General features: G+C 47.0%; 1 protein-coding gene across 1 annotated transcript in view; it reads right to left on the reverse strand.

Annotated features, from left to right (window-relative positions):
• The window catches only part of SETD1B (SET domain containing 1B, histone lysine methyltransferase), a 50,310-nt gene extending 27,781 nt beyond the window's left edge, over positions 1–22,529 (reverse strand). Inside the window, exons 1-6 of the mRNA XM_082007832.1 lie at positions 22,216–22,529; positions 21,742–21,896; positions 21,207–21,305; positions 20,428–20,698; positions 17,193–17,305; positions 13,254–14,429 (exon numbers count right to left, since the gene is read on the reverse strand). Of these exons, the coding sequence (XP_081863958.1) occupies positions 13,254–14,429; positions 17,193–17,305; positions 20,428–20,698; positions 21,207–21,305; positions 21,742–21,896; positions 22,216–22,288 (1,887 nt within the window). The 5' untranslated portion in view covers positions 22,289–22,529. The remainder of the gene's footprint in view (positions 1–13,253; positions 14,430–17,192; positions 17,306–20,427; positions 20,699–21,206; positions 21,306–21,741; positions 21,897–22,215) is intronic.
• Between the last annotated feature and the right edge of the window lie 318 nt (positions 22,530–22,847).

A 22,847-nucleotide genomic window follows, 5' to 3' on the forward strand; every position in this document is an offset into this window, starting at 1 on the left:
AATGGGTTTCTCTGTCGCTTTCTACCATCTCAGCTATTATCAACAGATTTTATTCTAAGGTCTGTCCAAACGCAAAAGATGTAGAGCTTGAGGAAGCATCTCCCGCTCTAAAGATGCAAAGAAAAGCAAGGAGTTCAGGAGAAATCACACTGTGTACAGAGAACTCATTTCCCAAATGATGCTGAAATACTCAGTTTTGTTCTTCACACGGGTGTGCAGAAATGCATCCACATTTCTAGAGCGCAGAAAGAACTTTACAATCAAAGATAAAGGGAACTGGAAACATTAGATCAGAGTCACCTATAAGTAAAAAAAAAGAAGTGCAGTAACTGCATGTGCAGAGTACACAGATACTTTGCAGTTCAGTGCCAGGCAGGAGCTCACATGGCATCCTCTGAGCTTACCCTCAAACTTAAACTGTAGGTCAAATGAAGCCATGAACTCAGCCCTCGCTACCAACAGAGCAGTAAGAAAGCGGGTAAGCTTGGAAAACAGTCTAGCTTCCCAGCTGATACAGTCTATTGAAGAACAGGTTGTACACATACTGTATTTAAACAAGTTCTAATCAGCAGAACTAGGCCAGTTTGATATTATTCTTCTTTTATGTACTACTACTATACCCTCGAGTACCTGAAATCACGTGGCTATTACAGTTACGGCAGCATTTTCAGTGCTCTGTTCAGTGCGCTCTGCGTTTCCAGTGTTAGTAGCAACAGCAGTTTCATTTGCAAGACCTGGACATCTGCAATGCAACCTATGCAACATTGAGTCTCCTCAAGAGGGAGGGCAGCAATGAAGGAATCGAGGTCTTGAAGGACAACAGGCAAAAAAGAAGAGCTTTTGTTAGATCATTCATTAGTATCATCTTTTAATGCTCTTCTGCTCGCTGCCATCTGCTCTCAGACCCAGGTGCCATTAAGTATATCCTGAGGCAGCAGTTCAGACACTTGCCTTCTTCCTCAAGAGGCATCCCAAATGATGGGCCTGGCTTCTCCTGCCACTCTCCAAGAGCTTGAGCTATTCTTGCCCTGAATTTCGAGGGTGTCTTCCTGATCTGTCCATGTGGCTGGGAAGCAGAGGCCCAACTGTTTTTGGCACCTGCAAGCAAACCCAGGAGCCTGTAGCCCACAGCTGACAGAGGTAGCCCAGAACAGCCCTTTCCAAACAACTACAGCTTTTACTCTCCAAAATGTGTGGAACAAGAAAGGGGAAAGAGTTAAAGTCCTGATTTTTAAGTGAACCTTTCCCTTTCCTGAACACTTTTGCAGAGATTTCATGAGCCCTCCACTGCTGGGCTGGGAGCTCACACAGACTTAGCGCTACTCTCCTCCCAGCACCTCTCTTCCACCCCAATACCAACTATCTGAGCAGAAACAAGGAAGCGTGAAAGATGGAAAACTGTTAATAAGGTCTTTAGGGCCTTGTTATCATCTTGACTGCAGTCACGGTGGCAACACAGCATGGTTTCAAATAAGAAAACTTGTGGCCTTCTGCTCTGGAGACAGCCACTGCCATCATCCCAAGACAGGACGAACAGGACACCTGCGGTGTTTCTGCAATTCCCGACAAAACTGCTGCAGACAAGACAAGGATCCTTCATTCAGCCAGTCCACCCGATCTTGACAAAAAGCATTTAAAACCACTTTGGGTGAAGCTCCCACTGCACGTGGTAAAAGTGCTCCGGGCCTGCTGGGACGTCGCAGCAGAGAATGGCCCCGGGGAACGAGAAGCTCCCAAGACCAAAATTTCTCCCTAACTTGCTGTGGCCAGGCTGCGAGCCCTTCACAGCAGCGACCACAAACGATGACTGGCACCCTAATGAGCTTAGCAGAGGCTCTACTCATTTTCTGAGCATTACACAAGCTAACAAGCCCTTCCCAGCAAAGTGCCGTAGATGCATTAAAATCCAACTGGACCACGGGAGATGCTTCGCTCCAAGAAGCCTGTTTCAAGCAGCTAACGAGGCTGAGTAGAGATGTTCTTCCTCAAAAGTAAGGGTGAGGCCAGCAAAAAACAGTTCCCCTTTGGTAACATTTCTCTTCTGTTACGGATCTTCTCTCTGGAGGCATCTTGAATTTTTCACTGCTTTATCTCCTGCTTAGATTTTCCTTCTCTTGCTGTACTTTGATTTAACTAAGTGCCATCAGAGAGGAGAGAATCAAGCACATCAGCTAAGGAACGTAACTTATTCATTAAAACATTAAAAATCCTCCTCTTTCTAAGACAAAGCCTAAAGCAATATCCAGCCAGAAATACCTTTGTCCCTCTCCAAAACCTGCTCAGTGAGGGAAAGGCAACGTTTTCCCCATACCACTCCTCGCGGGTGATGGAAACATAACCTTTGTGGCTGCCAACTGTTGACTGATCCCTTAACAAAAATAATCTTTGTGCAGGACATGACATTTCTCATGGCCTTCTAGAAGACACCAAACTTTTGCTATTAAACTATCCCCACTATATGCAAAATAAATTGTGTAACCGCAACTGTTCTAAATTTCCAGAGTAGAAATACCCCACAGCTGGGCTGCATTCCCACTGCCATTTGTGCAGGCATAAAATATTCAAAAAAGAGACAAGAGGTAAAGTATGCTGATTTCCTCACCTGTCCCCTAATTAGCAAGCAGGAGGTTTAAAACAAACACATGGCAACACTTTTCACCTACAGCAAAACTGAGCTGTGCGCCTCATTGCCACAGGATACAGCAAAGACTCCGAAGCACAGATGGGTTTAAAAACAGATTAGACATTTGTGGCAGACAGGTCCACCAGCAAATACTGAAGAAGATCACGTCCTAACGTGCCGGTCGCGCGTAGCAGAGGGACCCGAGGGGAGCACCACCGCACGCGGCACTGCTGCTGACGGGGTTTTTGCACAGCACGAACCGCTCTGACCTCCCACTGAAGGTCCTTTGGTAACCGAGAGGAAACAACCCCCAACAACACAGACAAGCAAGGAAAGGTAAGGACGTGCCTTTGCCTTGCTTACTCATGAGTTAGTCCAAAGTCTCCTTCTGTTCTCTCTTGCAGCGAAGCCGTCATCGAGCTGTACCGCAGATGACCGACCGCTCAAGAGGAAGGGCTGCGTGCGCACGGGCAGAGCCGTTCAGCGGCAGCCAGTGCCAGGCAACCCGCGCCCTGCTCCTCAGACCCACCACCCCAGCCCTCGGGCTCTTTCAGGCCTCCCCGTGTTGGCAACACTTATTTTACTCACTTCCTTAATACTTGCTTTAAAGAGCTTTGCTAAAAAGATCAAGATGAGCGCGAAAGCACGCGGCAGCACAGCATCGCTACAGCCCATACTTGAGCAGACCTATCCAAACCACCCTCGATCACACAGCTCTTATTTTATTTTTTAAAGCACCTTTCCCATTAGATTGGTTCATTAGTTTGAAGTTACATACGAACCCTTGAAAAGGCGGGTTACTCATTTAAAGAGCTATGTCAAACAGTTGTGAGAAAGGCACAAAACCAGCTCAACACAGCGCTCTGCTCACGCACCCCACGCACTGCTCGCTGGTTCAGGCGACCAGCCGGAAGACATGGGCATTTCTGATTTTTTTAGCAGTTGTGCAGGAACTTGGCTTGGTGGTTTGCACATAATAGTTTTTTAGCCTCAGCACCTTTTGAAGCACCAGAGCTGCACGGTACTTCTTACACCACATACCATAAGCAATACCTCTCGCTTACGGGATGGGATACTAAGGCTGTGCCTCGCTAGAACAGAGTACGCTGCACGATACTCTTGATACCAGAGCTCAGTTAAAATAGTAAAAATACTGCAAAAACGGTGTCATAACAAGGGTCCAATCATCATCCTTCTTACAACTCAGTTTGTACATTTAGCCCCAAATTCACTTAACAATAAAATCTAATTGTAACACCATCTCCATCCCAATTCAGAAGTCTAGAGACTACTATGAACTGCCCTTCTCTTTTTTGTGGGGTTTTTTTTTAAAGGCACGGTACTATGTAAAGCTCGGGTTTTCTTCAGCTTGGACATTGAAAGTAGATCCACACAAACCCCTTCAGAGCGAAGACAGAGGCCATGCGGAAGCTGCACCTACTGCGCAGTGGCTGACCGCCAAAAAACCCAGCGCAAACCCACCCGCGCCGCCCCTCACGTCTCCCTTGTCTGCTTCTTCTCCCCTCTCCGTGACCCCACAGCAACACCCAGCCAGCTGAGCCACCCGGGGTCCCCCCAAAGGACCGTGCACCCACAGTAACCACGCCAAAAGGCACTTCCCTGACTGCAGCCTTGTGCCACAGCCCTTTGGTGGCCCGTGCATCCCAGCAGCGAGCCACGACAAGATTTCCTCAAGCCGAAGTCTGAACATCCAACCCAGCGGGGATCACAGCTTACTTCTGGTGTCCTGCAGCCAGGCTGGGCACTCCCTGTATGATGCCGGCTCCCGGGGAATTTAAAAGCAACCCCAGCATCAGGTCTCCACCCTCCATCAGGGCTCTGCTGGGGCCAGGCTGCCCTTCACCCCCAAACCCAGACCAACCTCCTTCCTGCTCCTCACTGACCTGGAATACGCCTCAGGTTTGCAAAACCATCTGCTGTTACCACTTTTCTGATGTAATTTGGGAGACACATCCCACCTGACGTTGTATCAACAAGCAAATAAACTGACTGAGATTCCCTTGTCAAAACGCATCCTTTTGCACCATCTCCATGGCATATATTCAACCAGTAGATTGCCCTTTATGTTTTCCTGTAATTTGAATAATTTTAGGCGGTACTAAGGATTTTCATATTTTCCAAGTAATTTTTTTCCTGGACAATAGCAAAATTCTTGTAGCACCATGATAACAGTTGCTCACATTTATCTGCATCCTTCAAAGACAGTATTTCAATTATCTGCACTGGAAACTCTCAGCCACATCTGCTGACCAAAATGCCACGTTTGGCAACCGCTTAGCAACAAGGACTGAATTGGGAAACTGTTCCCAGAGCTATGCACCAACACTAAACCAGCTCCTGCTTCCACCAAATAACACTGCTATCACTTGAAATATGTGTATTTTGTTTTGCCTGGGACACACAAGGCACCAGAAATAACAAGCTCCTTTGGGAGAAGGGAAACCTGGATAGAAGCTACCTACTTCTGCAATCCTTCCCCCAGGCTCCAGAGGGAAGGTCTCCCTGACATGTGCAACATATGTTAACCCAGCACAGCGCGAGGACGACACACCACTTGGACATCAGCACAAAACCATACTGCTCACTGTGAAATACAGGTCTTTTTGGGGAAAAAAATGGATATAAGAAAGTGACTCTTGCTCCACACCACCCACAAAAGCAGCAGACATCCGATTCCTCGACCAGGCCAGCAAAGGGCTGTTTCAACCCCAGGAAAAACAAAACACAGTCCTTCCTTCACGTCACCCAACCCGCACCACCCACAGCGCTCTTCTTCCGAAGGCTCCATGCCATTGCACTCAATGATACAGGGAATCCGGGCAGTGGTGAGCCTGAGGACATCCCACCTTGAATGCTTGGAGGTGCAGGCAGGGGGAAAAGAGGGGAAGGACTGGACCCTGGCGAGACCATCTTTGCTACTCCTTTTCCTCCCCACCATTTCCAGACCCTTTTTCCTAACTATCTCCCTGACTTACCGCCTGATACGGAGAGAGGGAGATACTGGGCGAAATGCAGGTGAGCTGGTCAAAGGTGTGAGATAAATTGCACTTAGTGCGCAGTTATCAACTCCACGCAAACACATACTCCACCAAGCACACACGTGGAGAGCAGCCAGCAAATCCAAATGCCACTAAAAAGTGCCTAAGTTGAAACACCCAAGTCCCAACAAGTGAAAACTGGAAGTTCTGCTACAGCTGTCTGACCCTTTTGCAACCAAACCTCCAAACCATAAGAACTGCTGCCAGCTTGGAGTTCAAGCAGCAGTTTCGTTTCCTCCCCGCGCCGTGCCTGCGCAGCGCTCGCAGTGCCCTCTATGCAAAGAGCGATTGCCGAAGCCCAAGCCGCGAACAACTTCCTTTACTCAAACTGCTCCTGAAGCAACGCTTTTGCAACGCCCGGAGGAGGGAACCTATTCCAACCTGGGGAGAAATGAGAAACTCCAGTTTGCTCTCTTGCTATTTTATATGCATCTTGACCTCATCGGGCCTGTCTGCACTGCTGGAAAGCAGCCACTGGCTTTATTTTAGCACTAAGCAAATAAAAAAACTTTTTAAAGACTTTTTAAAAACTTTTTTTTTAATACTTTGTTTTTAGGAGCTGAAAAATTTGAGCAACCTTCTTCTCTTGATGAACAGGCATTTCCAAAAGCAAGCACTGCACTTTCATAATAAAGCCTGAGACAGCAGTAACATGTCTGGGTCAAAGGAGTCCTCGTGGGCAGGTACCTGATGCGCAGAGTTAACGAACTCACTGGTTTCGTTTTGAGTTTTGCCCCATCTTCACTAGGTACAAAACAAGTAACCCAAACTGAAAATTAAAGTTAATAGAAGGGGGATGGCAAAGTCATGGGACTCAAGATTGATGCATACGGAAAAAAAACGTTCTACTGGTGAACTGCATCTATTTAGAGGACTCCAGGAAAGGCAACAGCCAGCAGAAATTTGAATAAGCACTCGTCTGTTCACTGCTCTCTGTCAGACACAGACACATATAGAACACAGCGGCTGCTCCATCTTCTTCAAAACCAGACCCAGAAATTAGTGCTGTTCTGGCGGCTGCCAGCACAATATGTTAACAGCAATTATTTTCTCAATATTTCTACTGATTACCTAACACACTGGCACATTTTCTCTGTGTCACTGCATGTTGCAATGCACGCTGCCATCCAGTGAGTTGTCTGCATTCCCTTGGTCACTTTTCACAACCATCAGATGCAAAACGCAACTAGAATAATAATGGCTTGGAGAAACTGCGAGGAAAACATGTCGCTTCAATGTGAGGCTTCCCAGCCTGCATTTATGACATCCGAACATTCAATATCGTCCCTAAAACCTGAGCGTTGAAAAGAATAGGAAGAACTCTTTAGGCAGCAAAAGGAAGACGCCAAGGGCTCTCTAACTGTAAATGGTCTGCAGAGCTCAGACTTGCAAGTATTTTTCCGCCACAAGCTATATGCTATGGTTAAACATTGTAATTCACATCTAAGTTTCCAGTGCAGCAGAGCATCTGTAAATTACATAAACACAAAATAAGTAGTGCTCTACCTATTAACAAGCAATTCAATTATACGTACCCAGTCCACCAGGAATTGAAAATTTACAGAACGTCACTGGTGGCAAAACAGAGAACGAACTGAGCTAGTGGCAAGAGTATAATCAGCAACAGTGATTTATAAAAAGGGATAGCAATGTCATTTCTATTAGGTATGCAAAATGCAAAAGCCTCAAAATCCTGGCCTGGTATGAGAGAGTGAAAGAACCACTCAGCCTCCCAACCACAGCCTGCTTTCTATTTTTCAGTTACACTCCAGAGCATTTCACCATTTCTAGTTCTGTTATCAACAAGAGACATGTTCTCTCATTCTACTGAAGTTGTTAGGTATCCAAAAAACCCACACCATAAACAGTCAAATATTTCTCAGTTTAGATTTTCTCCCCCCCATGAGCATACGCATGTGAGGGGGTGCATCACGCGCAACACCGGGTGAATCCTATGCAATTCTGCTCCAAAAAAGTGACTGTAAAAACTGACACTGGGCTTGTTACCTCTCGCTGCTTCCTATATTGAACACATTTGGCTGGTCAAGCCCTCTGCTCTGCTAACCACCAGCCTTGCGAGCACTGCAAGAATCAAACTGGAGCCAAATACAAAAAGTCAAAAGTGAAAAAACAACTTGGCAAACACAAACAGGCTTCTCTACTTCGTGTAAATTTTTGTAGGAGCAGCGGGTTGTCGTGTGGTAAATGAATCAGACGTACAAGGAAGCAGTCCCTGCCTGTGGTCTTCCAATATCAGCTCTGAAGAAAAAGGTAAGGTAACAATACCGTGCATTTCCACTGCTCCAGGAGCCAGGACATCCTTACCTTGGCCGGGTTGTATGGGAACCGACCCTCAGCCCCGAGCATCCCCAGGACGACGTAGGGCTGCAGTCCTGCCCCAGTGTGCTCCATCCTCCAGATGCGGAGGCTGAACAGACCTCTGAGCTCTCGACAGGGTTCAGTGTAGTGTCATATTTAAATCACCTTTTGAGGGATTTGTGTGCTGCCTTTCTTTTCTGAACAAGCTTAAACTCCACAAGATCCCCTGAAGTCCCTGTGGCTTCTCACTGCTGCTGTGCATAGGTCAGGGAGGGCAGAACTGAACCCACAGTTTAAGCAGCTCACTCTCATTTTAATTTCACAGGTTTAACACGGCGGGTGTAATTCACATGTAAAACCACAGCAGTCATCCAAATCTTTGCTGCCTGGGCATTGGCTGGCTGCATTTCTGGAAATTCATGGTCATAACATATACCTATTTTTTGAGTTTCCATTAGGAACCGGTTCTGTCAGGCATGATTGCATTTGTAAGAGCTCAGGAGGCAGGAAAATTTGAAAAAGTGTTTATGGGACTGGGCATAAATCACAGCGCTAAGTTTTTTCTCCCTTCTTCAATTAAAAAAAAAGACATTCAGAGCAACCATTCCCCACATCTACTCCCCCCGGCTCCTTCCAGAATGATGAATCCCACTCTAGCTGTAAATTGGATCCCAGGTGTACCCATATATATTATACATACATACCAGCTACTTATGGACATAAGGGCTCTTACACAGTTACTGTGGAAACCAAGGTATCAAATTTCCTGGCTCTTAAGACTCTACCCTCTAAGCCTTAATGTGCATTTACCTTGAATAAATCACTTCTGCACTCTCCAGCCCAGAAAAATCCCTTAGGTAGAATGTGTTTGGGTTCATCTTTAGGAGGCTCCATCTAACCCGCTGCCAACGTCCCAGGAACGCAGTGCTGCCTCCGACCCCGCACGACCTACGGATGGGAGCAGGGTACAAGAGGAGAGAGCATCCTTCTGCTGGCAGAGACTGACTCGCTCCTGCACAGCACCGCTCCAAGGGGCATCGACCGCTCCTGGGACAACTGCTGCAGGTACTGCTGGCGGAGAAACCCCCTGCAACTCCTCTTGCTGCCTGGACAGCATCGGGGCACTGCCTTCTCTCACAGACACTCATGACAACTAGAGGTTGAACTTGGCTCTGTAGGAAAGGGGAATCATTTACCTGCTACTAAAACACAGCCCTGTCTGGATGAGGATGCAGCAGCATGGAGTGGCACAAGACACGATGCAGTGACTTGTGGAGAATGTCATCACATCCTGCTAACGCTCCAGAGGGACAATGTGACACTTCAACATAAATTTCTTCCAGTTCTGGCTGCGACCACACAAGAACCCGAAGATACTTCAATGCGAAGTGCAAATTCAGCCCAGATGTAACCTCAGGGACTTCAGCAGAGCTCATTGTAGGGCTGAGCCTGACCCACCTCATCTGTGTGTAAGCGCAGCTCAGAAATTCTCCCTGGAAAACTGCAAGATCATCTGCTGCACACACACAGCTTGTCGATGCTGTCCCGTAAGAGGCACCTCGGCATCCAGCATAGCATTAAAAACATTCACAACAGCCTCTGAGACACTGAGGGGTGCTGGTGACAGCAGTGGCTTTCAGGGTCTCTAGGGCTGCTGTGCACCGTGCGACTTCCAGTTTGCTCCCCAAACCATTTGCTAAAATTCACAGCAAGCAGCCGTGAGAACTGCTCTCATCTCATTCATGTTTCAAGTTCGTTATTTTTATGATTATCTTTGACATTTTTAAGATACCCCTCCCACCACAGTAACTAGGTACTTAGCCAAACTACCAGGAAGACAGGAGTCTGTTGATCCCTCAATTAAAAAGTACTTTTTAAAGTACTTACTTAGAAAACTGGAAAAATACCATTGTCCAGCATACGGTCTTCCACTAGTTACGTACACAAACTAAAATGTTCATAAGCTGAAACATGAAAGGTATCATCAATATACAACACAGTGACGTGTTATAATCCTGTCACCCTCTCCAGCGTGCACAGCCAGGGCCTCTTCCTGTAACAAGCCAAACAAAACCAAGACCTGGCTCAAATGGGATGTCAAAACGCCAAATTGTACTTACTTAACCTTTACACTTCTGAAATAGCAAAGATCCTGTGAGAAAGAAATTATTACAATTCTTTCCTTGTTATCTCTCAGCAACATAGGAAGGAAAGTTTGTACATTGCTACCCTCAAAAAATTTCCTAAAATAACAATGCAGCTCATCTGTTTTCTTTCCTTGCCATCTTCTAGTTTCTTGAAAAAGCCCTCTCTGCCTTGTCTTCCTGGCTGGCAGGTTGCACTGCTTGTAAAGGATCCCTTTTCTCCTCTTACCTCGTACTGCCCACATCCTGCTCTGTTCCACCTCTCAGTGCTCGTCCCTCGGCTAAGCTTAGCAGGACTTTCTCTGCAGACCATAATCACTGCTCTGAGATTAGTCGGAGTTAGGTGTTGCAGACAGATGCACAGCCCTTCCTCTCCCACACCCAAACTCCCTGCCAAGCTCTGGCGTAGGAGTATCATACCGGATCTTGAAATCAAACTCCGGGGTCTTGCATGATAAATCAGAGCAATTGCTGGGGCTTGGCTGTACCTCCTTTACTTATGGCAAGTCTGGGGTGGTTAACTTGCCTGACGATTTGACAGCGCTTCACCTATAGAACAAATGTTACCGTATTAGCAATCATTGACAAAAATCGTGCTTGTTTTGATGGAAAAGAGGAATAGGTCCTTGAAAAGCACCTACTGTCTTGGGAAAAACTTCCCTGCAACTTTGTTGGCACCCTTATGAATCCTGAGATTTTCCCAGCTAGAGCACCCGCCCAAAGAGAGCTGGCCTGGGGCTGCTCTGACCCTTGAAGAGCCAAATATGAAGTAAAGAAGAAGTTCAAACTGTCTGCCCTTTATTGCTTCCTTATGATACTTAATGAGCCCTCCCTATGCTAATATATCGTTTCTCCTCTGCTCCCCACGCCACACAGCCACTAGAAATATTTGGGTCTGCCTTCCCTCTGTTTTGCTGGAGGATTCTCTGAAGGACTGAAAGTTGAATAGTGGTATCACAATAGGCTGAAGCCAGAGGTTCAGCTTTCCAGCCCTTAGACAGGCTCAATGCCCCTCTCTAACTCAGTTGGAAAGCTGCAGCTCAAATTTCAGCCTATGTTAAGTCACTGTTCAGCTCTGCTCCTTCAGCAAAAGAGAGGGAAGCCAGGAGAGCCTTTTTCTAAAGCAAAAAAAAACGGGGAGGGGGAAGAAGGGCAGAGGAAGGAACCAAAAACACATGGAGATCGTTTTTTGTGCATCAGAAGGAGCAATGAAAGGCACAGGCAACTTTTCAAACATGCCAGAATAGCTTAGTGTGATTTGTAACCAAGAGGAGGGATGAATAAACAGCTCCAGCAAACAACATAAAACTTTTTTGGGGGGAAGAGACAATTAAGGCAGCAATGACCTGCATGGAGACCCTGCAACCACCTTTCTGACTTCTGCAGAGGATCGAGGCATTTATATCATTTTGTATCACAGAACCATTGAGGTGAACTTCTGACACCAGCATCTCATTAAGGGGAGACAAAGACTTAACATGGGCTTCGACATCAGCATGCCGCTGCCCCATATCACCACCTACAAATACAACATCCCAGCCAGTCCCCCAACACTGATCTCAGCTGCAGAAAGTGCCTGACCCCACATACCACGCTGGCATTCATCCATCTTTCTAAACATGCTCAGAATTGGCTGCAAACCACTTCCATGAAAGTAAGGACAGCAGATACAAGCCCAGAATGGCAAGGAGATGAGGGATGACTTCCTCATTTTTTTAGACAAACTAAGAGTATCCCCTCTTAAGCTTGCCAGACCGAGCTCAAGGAATCAAAACTCCATTCCTAATTAATACATCAACAGGTCCCACCAGCCAGGGACTTGCCTCCCAAGAGAGGAGCCTGGGCCAGCCCACATGATGAATGAGACCTCAAGCAGCTGAATTGTTTCAAAGGCTAAACTGGCAACTGCAAGGACAAGCAGGTTTGGAAAGGCATGTAGAAAAACAAAATATCCACTACAGTTACTTTTTTTTCTATTTAGCACTGAGACCTGCACTATGTTACTGCTGCAGTACATCTCCTCCAGTTAAGCACTCTGCAAAGCCTATACCTACAGGAGCAGCTCCCCCTCTCCTGAAATGCAGACACTTCTTGGGTGAAAAACCTCACGACTGCAGACCAGTGGAGGGAAATCCATTCTGCCAGCTTAACCCCAGCAAACCTTCACGAGTAAATTATTCTGCCACACTCAGGACATTTACACAAGACCAGCCTGCTTGGATGGTTGAGGTCCCCTTACTGCAGAGTTCTTGCACACCAGGGACAGCACTTTCATTTGCTTTCGTGACTATGGTAAACACTGAGGAGAAAGGGTCTGGCAAAGATCTGTATTTTGACCATTCTTTGACACAGCAGAATAGGACCGACACATCCACTGCAGCGATACTCACATTTGTTTCAAGAGACCTCCCAAACAGACACGCCATGCAACGTAATTTCTCTGTCTGCTGGCACCATTCCACACCGTTAAGCTCTCGCTGTCCCTTCAGCCACAGATGCCCCAGCAGAGGCTGCAAGCTCCGCTCTATTATTGGAAGACTCAGTGGAGCACATCCCCCACAAGCCAACTACCTCCCCCTTGCAACTGAGCAAAGCGAGTATTAAAACCCAGCAACTGTCTCCCGTTCAAACCAGATGGCATAAATAGCTGGAGAGCTATCAAACAAAGTATACATTCAATACTTCAGCATAACACGAAAGCCCCGTTAAGCTAGTGTGTGCATACATACACACCCACGCGCAGGGACCAAAGCAATGGCAGAAAGTGCTCGATTAACTCCTCTAGTGGCTTAAGTGTCTGTCGACACTCAGGACATTCACACAGCATGAGCACTGGCCAAACTTCCGTGGCTTGTGCAGTCCTTGAGCTCTCCTGAAGCTATAAATTGCAGCAGGCTGCTATTATAAACAGGGAAAGCTGGAGACTGGCAAGTTGATTAAGACCATCACTTTGTGTCATGACTAACTCATTTCCAGCTGCCTTGAGTAAAAGAAAAAGACACCAAAAACCCTACACTCTAACAACATTAAAAGAAAAGAGCGATTCCCTGCCCTGTCCAGCTCTGGGGATACGCATGAAGCTTCGTAACTCAGTTCCAGCTCACTTACCTCGTCCATTTTTTCTGATGTTGGAGTCTGGTCACCAGGCACCATTTCTTTAGCCTCCGAGGTCTCAATTTTGGAGGTCCTGCTCAGCTGATCAATGGGAGTCATGCTGGCCTCTGACGTCCCCCGGGAATTCTGACTCAGAGAAGCCGTCCCAGGGATGGGCTCGTCATCGTCAGAGTCAGGTAACGGCGTTGGGCTAATGTCCTCCAGACCTGTGCTGGAAGGGCGCGACGAAGGCGTCTGACCTCTGTAACCGGGCTGAGAGTTCGAACCGTACATTGGGATGGGAGAGAGCTGGGAAGAAGAAGAGGAGATAGGGCTACCTTCCATTCGGACCTCATTATCCGAGTCATGCTCGTTAAGAAAGGGTAACTTTGTTCTCTGCTCTTTTAAGAGCATCTCAATCCTTGAGTCTAAACTGTTATGCTGCATTTCCGACTCCATGGTGGGGGTGCCGGGGGTCTCGCTTCTCTCTGGAGTCTGAGAGAAGGATGCTGTGCTCGGTTCAGGAACAGAGTTTGAATCGGGCAAGGGCGGAGGCTCCTCCTGTTTCTCCTTCACCGGGACAAAATCGATGTTAGTGGCAGCGCTGCTTTCCACAACCATCTCGGTGGGAGGTGGCGCAGGCCTTCGGTACTCTGGTTCCCTGGAAGTTTGGGGAAACGGCTGTTCATCAGATTGGGGAAATACAGCTGGTGCTTGGTAGGGAGAGAAGGCAGATTTGTAGCTCGAAGAACTAGAGTGGCTCAGGGGAGGAGTGTGAGAGAACTGAACTGGCTCCTGCTGATGGGATTTGTACGTACTAAACTGATGCTCCGTCCCTCGGTAAACACCTGCTGAGTTATGAACATAGTGATGTCCCGGTCGACGGTTGTAGGCATCTGTGAATTTTGTTTCATGTCTCCTGGGTTTGTACCCACTGTCCTGCCCAAAATGGTACACAGGTGTTGTCTGACGACTAGAATAGGTGGAATCCTGGGAAAATGGTGTCCCTAACCGTGGGGTGTGAGGTGTTCCTTGGGACTGTGGGGTAAATTGGCTGTACGAGTTTGGGGTATCTTGCCGACAGCTGGAATAGGCTGTGTCATGGGAAAACGGCGTGCTACTGTTTGGGGTAACAGAAGATCCCGCAGAAGAAAGGTTACTGTCTTTCAGGCGCTTCAGGGAATCCGTCAACTATAAAGACAGAAGATAGAAAAGCACCTAAACACACACTTTTTAAAAACATATTTGTCTGATCCATTGAGGAGCTGAATACCCAGGAGTTCACACTGATTTCCATTGCAAAAAAATAAGAATAGGTTACAGCATCCCTGAAAACACAAACCATTAACCATTATTAACAGTTCACTTTGATTTAAAAGAAAAAGGCAAGCAAAGAGGGACATGTTTATAAGAGGAGGAAGAAGAAAGCAGAAAAAACAGTATTCCTTATAAGCTACACCCAAAAGCATCAGGTGAACAGGAGACTTGCACAATGCTTTTAGCTAAACGAGTTTCAACTTCCATCAGCTACGTAAGGCTTGTCTAAATCACAAATAGGAAAGAAAATTAAGAACATTCTGAGATATTAAATTATCAATTTAATTTTTTTGGCGAACAAATCAAAACATACAATTCAGCAAACTGCCAGCCTGCAGCCAAACCCGTGCAGCAGGACTTTGTGTTGGTTCAGCCGAGGGAGCTGACCCACCACCCTCTCTACCAAACGTTCATCTGTAACAAGAAGGGAGAAGGCCACAGGTACAAAAAGCACAAGAAGTTCTCAGCTCCTAAAAACACATTTTAAACCCATTCCCAAAGACAAATGCTCAGGTAGAGCACTACCAAATGATGGCATTTGAAACTGAAACCCTACAAGACTACAGTGCAGCCAAGTAATTGGCTCTGCAACTCCCTTCACAGGCACATTTAGGGGGTTTCTAGGAGCAGCCCTGCTCCAACTCAGACTCTGCTGAGTCATAACAGTACCACGCTAATCATCAGCACCAGAATCAATTTGCCATAATGCAAAGCAAGAGCTCAGTGAGAATCCTCCTGGTAGCAAAAGAGGCAGGACTGAGCTCCAACTCCCCAAAAGCACACCAGGATAGCTAACTGGTGAGAGCACAAGCTGGCTGCTACTCTCCCAAGCACTCGTAGGTAAAGAGACCCTTAAAACAACCTGTTTATAGCATGCCAGCACCATCAAACCCAAGCTGAGCTCTCACCTGCCTGCTACACTCGCATACATCTCACCCACTCAATAGTGTGGACTTGCTCTTGCTGTGACCCTAGAGACCATGACCACATGGACAATCAGAGAAGCTTCTTCCTCAACTGTTCTAAAACCCACAGAGAGGGTCAAGAACCAGCCATGTGCCTCCTGCTACAATCCACATCTCTGCACCTTTGATGCAGACGTGAAGCAGATTATTTTTTAGTGGGGTTTGGGGATTTGGCCTGGAGGCAGGGATTGTGGCTTGCAGAACTGTCAGGTCTCTGCTGCTCTGCATGAGGGCGGAAAGCAAATGTCAGTATTTTACTAAGCTACAACAAGCAAAGGAGCTTGTTGGCAGATTCTAGTGACAAGAACATGATGCAAACAGTTAAAATTACCCACAAAGCAATAATTTTGGTGGTAACTGGGGGAAAAAAATAAATTCAGAATAATAATATAATACATGAACACAACAGCTAGAGAAACAATCTTAAAGATAATTACAGCAGGGACTACTTTGAGGGATACCATCAATTACGTGTTTTGCTGTTAACCCCGAAAAAGGAGTAAGAACAAATCTGACCATCTTTATTTGAGGTATGATGTAACCAGCAGAAATTAAAAGATAGGCCCTGCTCATACTGGATTCCCAGCAAAATCATCACTTGCCTCCCTCCTGCCTTTAAGAACACCTTGCTGGGAAGTACGGAAGAATCAGCCTCTAAGAGGCTCTGATTTTCTTAAGAGGATACTGGGCTTTTGCCTTGTTGCTGTTGGGGTGGTTGGTGGGAGAAGAGAAGAATTTTATTTTTTCAGATCAATGGGATTTTCACATTCCATGTACAGCTCTTACTTGTCCTGAAAACATCCGATCACAGAATTAATTAAATTATGGCATTTAAAGAAGTCGTAAGAGTGCAGAGAAGTACAGAGAAGAAAGAAACACTCTGAAAAATCTCTTTCCAATTTGATGCCTTAAAGTGGGTTCCTAAGCCACAATCAGGAGCCAAAGTAAATTTAGACAAGCCAAGGGGGCTGATGACTTCACAAAAACAGGCTTCACTTCCCCCTTGTCCCCCCATCCCAGTGGGGTTCATGGGGGAGCAAGTAACTGTACAAGGCCATTTAGAGAATTATCCCCTAAATATTGAGGGACCCCTGGAAGCCCTCAGGAATTCTGTCCCCTGCTTTTACTAACAACTGATTCCGGTGACTAATCAAGATTCTGGAAAAATTGATGCCACTATTCAAGACTTGACACCTTCCCTCTTTTAGCTTTTAAGCAAGTCTGAAGAGCGTACGCACTAAGGATTACATACTGCAGACGCTAGGCCAAATGTACCACTGTAAATCATTCCCCCTGACTTCAAGGGAATAATCTCATCTCAGGGACAGATCTGATCCAGTTCTCTTAACTGCAGGAATTTCTAATGTTAATAGGGCACACACTGTCGGTTCTGTAGGTATCTTTCATTCTGGAAGACAAAAAGCACTTACCACACTATGCAGACACCGGCATACAGATTAGCCACATGCACTGCGTTCGCACAGAGTTACATTTGCTATGGCAGTTACGAGCAAGTTATATTTAAATGTGAATTAGTAACATCCGTTGAAACTATGGCAAGACACACAAAAAAGAAACTAAATTAAAAGTGTTAAAACACTAACGCTAATGATGCATTTCTTCAGAATTTTCTAGAAAGTTATTCTTAAAAAAAAAAGCCAAGCAAACATACCTGGAGAGTTTCATTCACAGTTGGTGATACATCCTGTTCGGTGCCTACGGGAAGGGTCTGAGGAGTGTAAAGACCATTAACGAGCAGTTCGTAGAATCGCATGCGGGTTTCACCTGCGCAGACCACAATGGAAGAGTTGATTAAACAGCAATAACAAAGCCTATGTAAAAATACATATTCTTGACACCCGCACAACCCTGCCACCGCTCCCAGCCTGCTGCATCCATGCGGCAGAGGAGCAGGTATCGCCTCTGAGGCTTGTAGGGATCATTTTTAAATAATCTGCTGGGCAAGTGAAGTCAGACATTCCCTTCTCCAGCCAACGCAAGGAGGTTTCTAAATCCTTTTTCCTCTTCTCAGCCTGTTGGGCAGCTCTGCTCTTTACCATGCTTTCTGGAGAGCAGCAGTTTCCCTCCTCTCCAAAGTGCCAAGCAAATAGCTTGCAGAATTGAGAAGTGAAACTCTCACCCAAGGGACAAGCCTCTGCCAACACCCAGAGCCACTTCAGAAAGCTCTCCCAACACACCTTGCTAGTGGAAACTGGCTGTTATTACTGCAGACACGATGCATGGGAATGCTGAGGACAAAACCGTTAATGCTGCTTTTCCAAAAAGACACAGACGAATCCTTTTTTTTTTCTCCCCCCTAGTTTAAGGTGTGCTCAGTGGCATCCTTCAAAGAATAAAAGCCAGAGAAGCAAACTGTCCCATATATTGTTACTGTCTTTTCATTCCTAATTTCTACAAAGACACAGTTTCTTAACATTGGGTTTTTCATTACTACAAAAACCCAATCCCACTTATTTCGCAGTCTGTAAGAAATCCGTTACCAGCTTCAAGGGCAACAGAATCACGCCCCGCAACTGCCTGAATTGTGCTCTGAAAGATGAATACTTAGAAAAACGGACAGACCCAGCACCTGAGCCCAGAAAACTAATTCAGGCAAGATCTCCCCTGAAACAGGACTATTTTCATGAGGAAGTCCTGCAGAATCAAACTCCAAACGCCCTGTGAATCACTCCATGCAATTTGAAAGCAAAACACTGATTCTGTGTACTGGAACAGACTCATTTATCCTGAATAAATACTGCAGATGAGGTTATTTGGTTATCAAATCTCATGTCACAAAGTCTTGAGCCACATCCTCAACCATGTCAACTGTTCTAGTTCAGCTCAAGTCATGACAAAATAGATCTCTTCAAGACAAGAGCTTGAAGAGATGCTTGAAATATTAACACACACTGCTCCACCAAAAAGACTACAACACGGTCGATATGGAAGTGTTAGGCTTTCTTTAAAACTTGTTTTTAAATAAATACAAAGTAACTGTTAGAAAGTTTCATAATTATCCCCATATCCCAAATATTATGCAGTAAAAGTTACAATTTCATTTTCAAAGAGGTTTATGAATGTGAAACGATTCCTATCTATTTCTCTAAGGACAAGCAACTATTAAGTGTGTCCATTCTGTAGTTAGATAAACTAGGGCAGAAAAGTTGCTTTAAACTAGACTGTCTTAGGATGAGGAAACTGGATTTATTAGTTCCAGATTACCAGCCCTGTGCTCTGGCCAGACAGATAAAACGACACTTTTGCTCCTAATATTTATTTTGCTAGACTATGAAAATCAAGTCAACCAATGTTTCATTCTCTTGAAAAGCTGAATACTAGAAAGAAATGTTGAAAACTATACATATAGAATGTCCTAACCTGCTAATGCTATTTTAGGAATAACGTTTTTACTTGATTTTGACAGCTTATAGCACACTGACAGCCTTACTCTTTTAGAATGAAAGAAATGCAACTGTGGAAAAAAACCCCAACACTATAAGCATAGAGCTGGCAAACAAAACAAGAATGCAATTTGAAACTAAGACTCCAATGTTTTCTCCCAAGAAACAGAAGCATAAATACCCCTCGTTTCCCTGATGCACAGCTAACTTTCCTCAACAGCTGCCTGTTCAAGACTTGCAGAGTAGTTTATAAACGGAGGAGAACAAGGAGGAATGTAGTACAATCAGTTTGTTTAAAATGCCTCTCATTAAGACGTCCACTGCTTACGAGCCTGCTTTAGCTTACATTATTAAAATCTACAAACGGTTAATTTATTCTTAATGTAATTTTTACCTTCAAATTTCAAAGTTAGCAAGGGAAGGAGCCTGTCTGTAAAAATTAGTGATACTGGAATTTCAAGGTATACATATGTAAGGTCAAGCTTAGCTCACAATAGAAAATATTATACTACTACTGTGGTTCTTCTTCTAACGGTGATCAGTAACATCAATAAACATCCTACTATACCCTCTTACCACATGTGGCACACCAACTGCTCTATACGTTGTGCACTAAATTGTTGAAACCTTTCAATGAAGAAAAATATCAGAATTTTTAAGAAAATGGTGTTAACAACGTCCTTGTCCCAAGAAAGAGCGTGGTAAGTCAGTTTTAAAGTAGAAACGCCTTGTTTGGAATGAAGAAGTACAAGCGGCAACTGATCTACACCTCCTCAGCTATAGACATTTTCTAAAATTCGGGCACATTTTAGCAAAGCCCTTCACTAACGCGCTTGGAGGAAACAGAAAAAGACAAAGCGGTGAAATGCAATGCTTTCATACTTCCAGAAACCTTATTGGGCTCCCCAGGGCCGGGCACCTCCACGACTCGGGGCTCCTGTCGCTTTAAGAGACAGTCTCACACTTACACACTCGCACACACACCGACAAGTGCTGCGTGTGCACTCTTTTGCTGCCAGCCTCGAGTTTGCAGCTAAGTGTCAGTGAAATGCCAGGCACGCAGAGGACAGCACCCAGCCCCGCTGCCACCACCAGAATCCAGCGATCCGGGTCCCAGGAACCCCAAGGTTTGCCCAAAAACCCCCAAGTCTGCAAAAGCCGAGGTGCAGTGGGGTCCAGCAGCTCCAGGAGGTGGCCGAGTGGGGCCAGTCTGGGACACGGAGATGGGGGGCACGGGAGGCCTCCGAGGGCAGAGAGCAGGGTACAGGCAGGGGACGGGCAGGATGGCAGCATTTTGCAAATTACAGGGCTGTCTCCTAGCAACAGACAACACATTTGGCTCCACGTGACTTGCAAAGGCCCCAGAACCCAGACCCGCTCACCGGGGGACAGGAGCACTCCCCTCGTTGTGTCTAATGGCCAGGCCCCCCTCTCGTTTTAGGAGAGGGACAGGCAGGGGCACTGCACGCCACAAACGCCTGAGGCCAAAACGTGCCCCCTCACCTTTCGTATCCAGCTCCACGTGGATGATGTTGCCCATGACGGAGGTGTTGTGAAGGTGCTGGACGGCCTCCCGGGCACCCTTGACGGTGGCAAAGATGACTTTGGCGATGCCCAGGTGCTTCTTGTTCTTGGGGTTGTAGAGGATCTCCACCTCTTCCACTTCGCCATATTTCTTGCACATGTCGGTCAAAAAGTTTTCACGGATGTTGTCGTTCAGCTTGGCAAAGGTGACCTGCTTGGGAGGCACTGGCCCCACGTAAAACTCGTCAATCTGGAAACAGGCATGGGGCGGGGGGCGATAAAAATAATCGTCAGCGTTTTAACAAGCCTGGGGAAGGGCATAAGGATGGCACGGGAGGGAGAGGGTTAAAGCAGCCTGCAAACTTTGGGGAAAGAAAACTGCCTCCAAGGCTCTGGGATGAGCCCCGGAGCCCAGCCCAGCTTCTGCCGCTGCAGCCATTCATTGAAACCGGCTCCTTTCTGGGCTACAAATATGCATTTTGAGCCGTGCTGTCAGCAGAGAGCCCCCCTCCGCCGCCCCGCACCCAAGAAGCCCCCAGGACACAGTTCCAAAACCTTCAAGTGATCTCATTAGACAGGTGCATTGATTTCTTGCTATCTTTGTAGAAGAGGATCATTGTTAAACAGTTTGCCAAATAATAATAACGTTAGCAGGAATGCGACTGTCATTTAAACAGTCCATTAAACTACATGGAACTGAAGCTTCACTCCCAGATAAACAAGAACACAGAGCTAAGCCCAAAAGTCGGGGGCGGTACCTTGAATTTGGGGACAGACAGCTCCAACTCCTTAGTTTTGGTCCATATTCGCCCTATTCTGGGATCCCTGACACAATCCACAGGAGCGATTCCCGAGTTCTGGGAGGAGGAGGAGGAGGAGAAAAAGCACAAAACCAGCAATAACAGGGTTTGAAATTTAAGACACGAATACAAGAAAAAATAAATCCCAAGGAAGCACAGGCTGTCTCAAGGGAAGGGGAAAGCACACACACGCACACATACACACACGTGTCAAATTGCAATACTGCTGGGAAACGCACACAGATTGGAAACACAGGAATAAAGCCGCAGGTTTGGGCTCCGTCTCAGGCTCCTGACAGTTGAATACAGTGTCAGGTGGCGGTAACTTTGGTGGCTGTCTGTGTCCCCCCCAGACCCCCCTCCCGCACACATGTGCTACGCCGGGGATTACCACGACCCGGAGGGACCCCTAGCCCCCAAAACGCCGGTAACAGGGAGGCGGAGGGGGGGGACACACACAACACAATGGGGGAAACCCACCCCCCCGACTCACAGGCATGCTGAAATGTTGCCCATCGTAACGGTAGAGTTTGTGCTGTCCTTTTTTCAGAGCCGGGTCAATAATCAACTTGTAACTTCTCCAATGGTGATTCCTTTTCTCGACAGAAGTGCTGGCTTGCGTGCTGTTCTCCATTCCGTTGATCCAACCTGGACGGGGAGGGGGGAAGAAGGGGGAAGGGGAAAATTAAAAAAAAAAAACAAAAACCCAAAAAACCCACACGGAAAACCGTAAAGTTAAAAAAAATATTCAACAAAGACCTCTTCGTTGTTTTTTTTTTTTCAAACGAGCCGCCCGCTCTACACACCCAGGCAGGGAGGAAATCCACCGCGAAGCGAGCCCTAAAATGGGGGAATTGCCAGCCGGGTCCCCCCTCCACCCCAGCCAGACAAGAGGCAGAGAGGGAGGAGGAGGAGGAAAGGAGGAGGAAAAAAGAAGGGGAAAAAAAAAAAAAAGACCCAATCTCACTTGAACTCTGCTTTTTGCCATGATCTTCAGGGTGCTTGGCTTTCTCCCCCGCCTTGATCTCTCGGAAAGACATCGCGCTCGGCGGCCGATCGTCTCCGGGCGGCGAAAGGCGAGCTCCCGTCTCACATGGGGCCGGTTACCGGCGCGGGCTGGCCGCCAGGCTCCTGCCTCCCGTTTTCGCGAGCCACCACATATTGTGTGTGCTCGCTGCTGGCGGCGGCGGCCTCCCACAATACACCGCTGCGAGCGCCGCGAACGCCTAACCGCCCTCCGCCGCCTGCACATTCACGGCGGCCGCGCCGCGCAGCCCCCGGCCCGCGGCCGCCCGCCGCCGCCCCGCCGCCGCCGAGCGCCGCCGCATGGGCCGCCGCCGGGGTGGGTTTATTTTTTTTTCCTCCCCGCCCCGGGGTTAACGGCATGCGGGGGGGCGAGTGGAATCTGCCCGCTGCATTTACCTTAGCGTAAACTGTTTCTAAACAAGATGGACCTATAGGTGGGACAAGTTTTTTTTTTGGGAGGGGTGGGGGGGGTTAAGGGGAAGACTTCAGCGAGCCCGGACCCGGCGGCCGCGGGCAGAGCACGGAGCCCGCCGCCCTGCTACTGCGGCGGGAGGGGGGGGGGAACTGGCGGAG

The sequence above is a fragment of the Phaethon aethereus genome, assembly GCF_964289735.1.
Source record: "Phaethon aethereus genome assembly, chromosome: 17".
NCBI lineage: Eukaryota > Metazoa > Chordata > Aves > Phaethontiformes > Phaethontidae > Phaethon > Phaethon aethereus.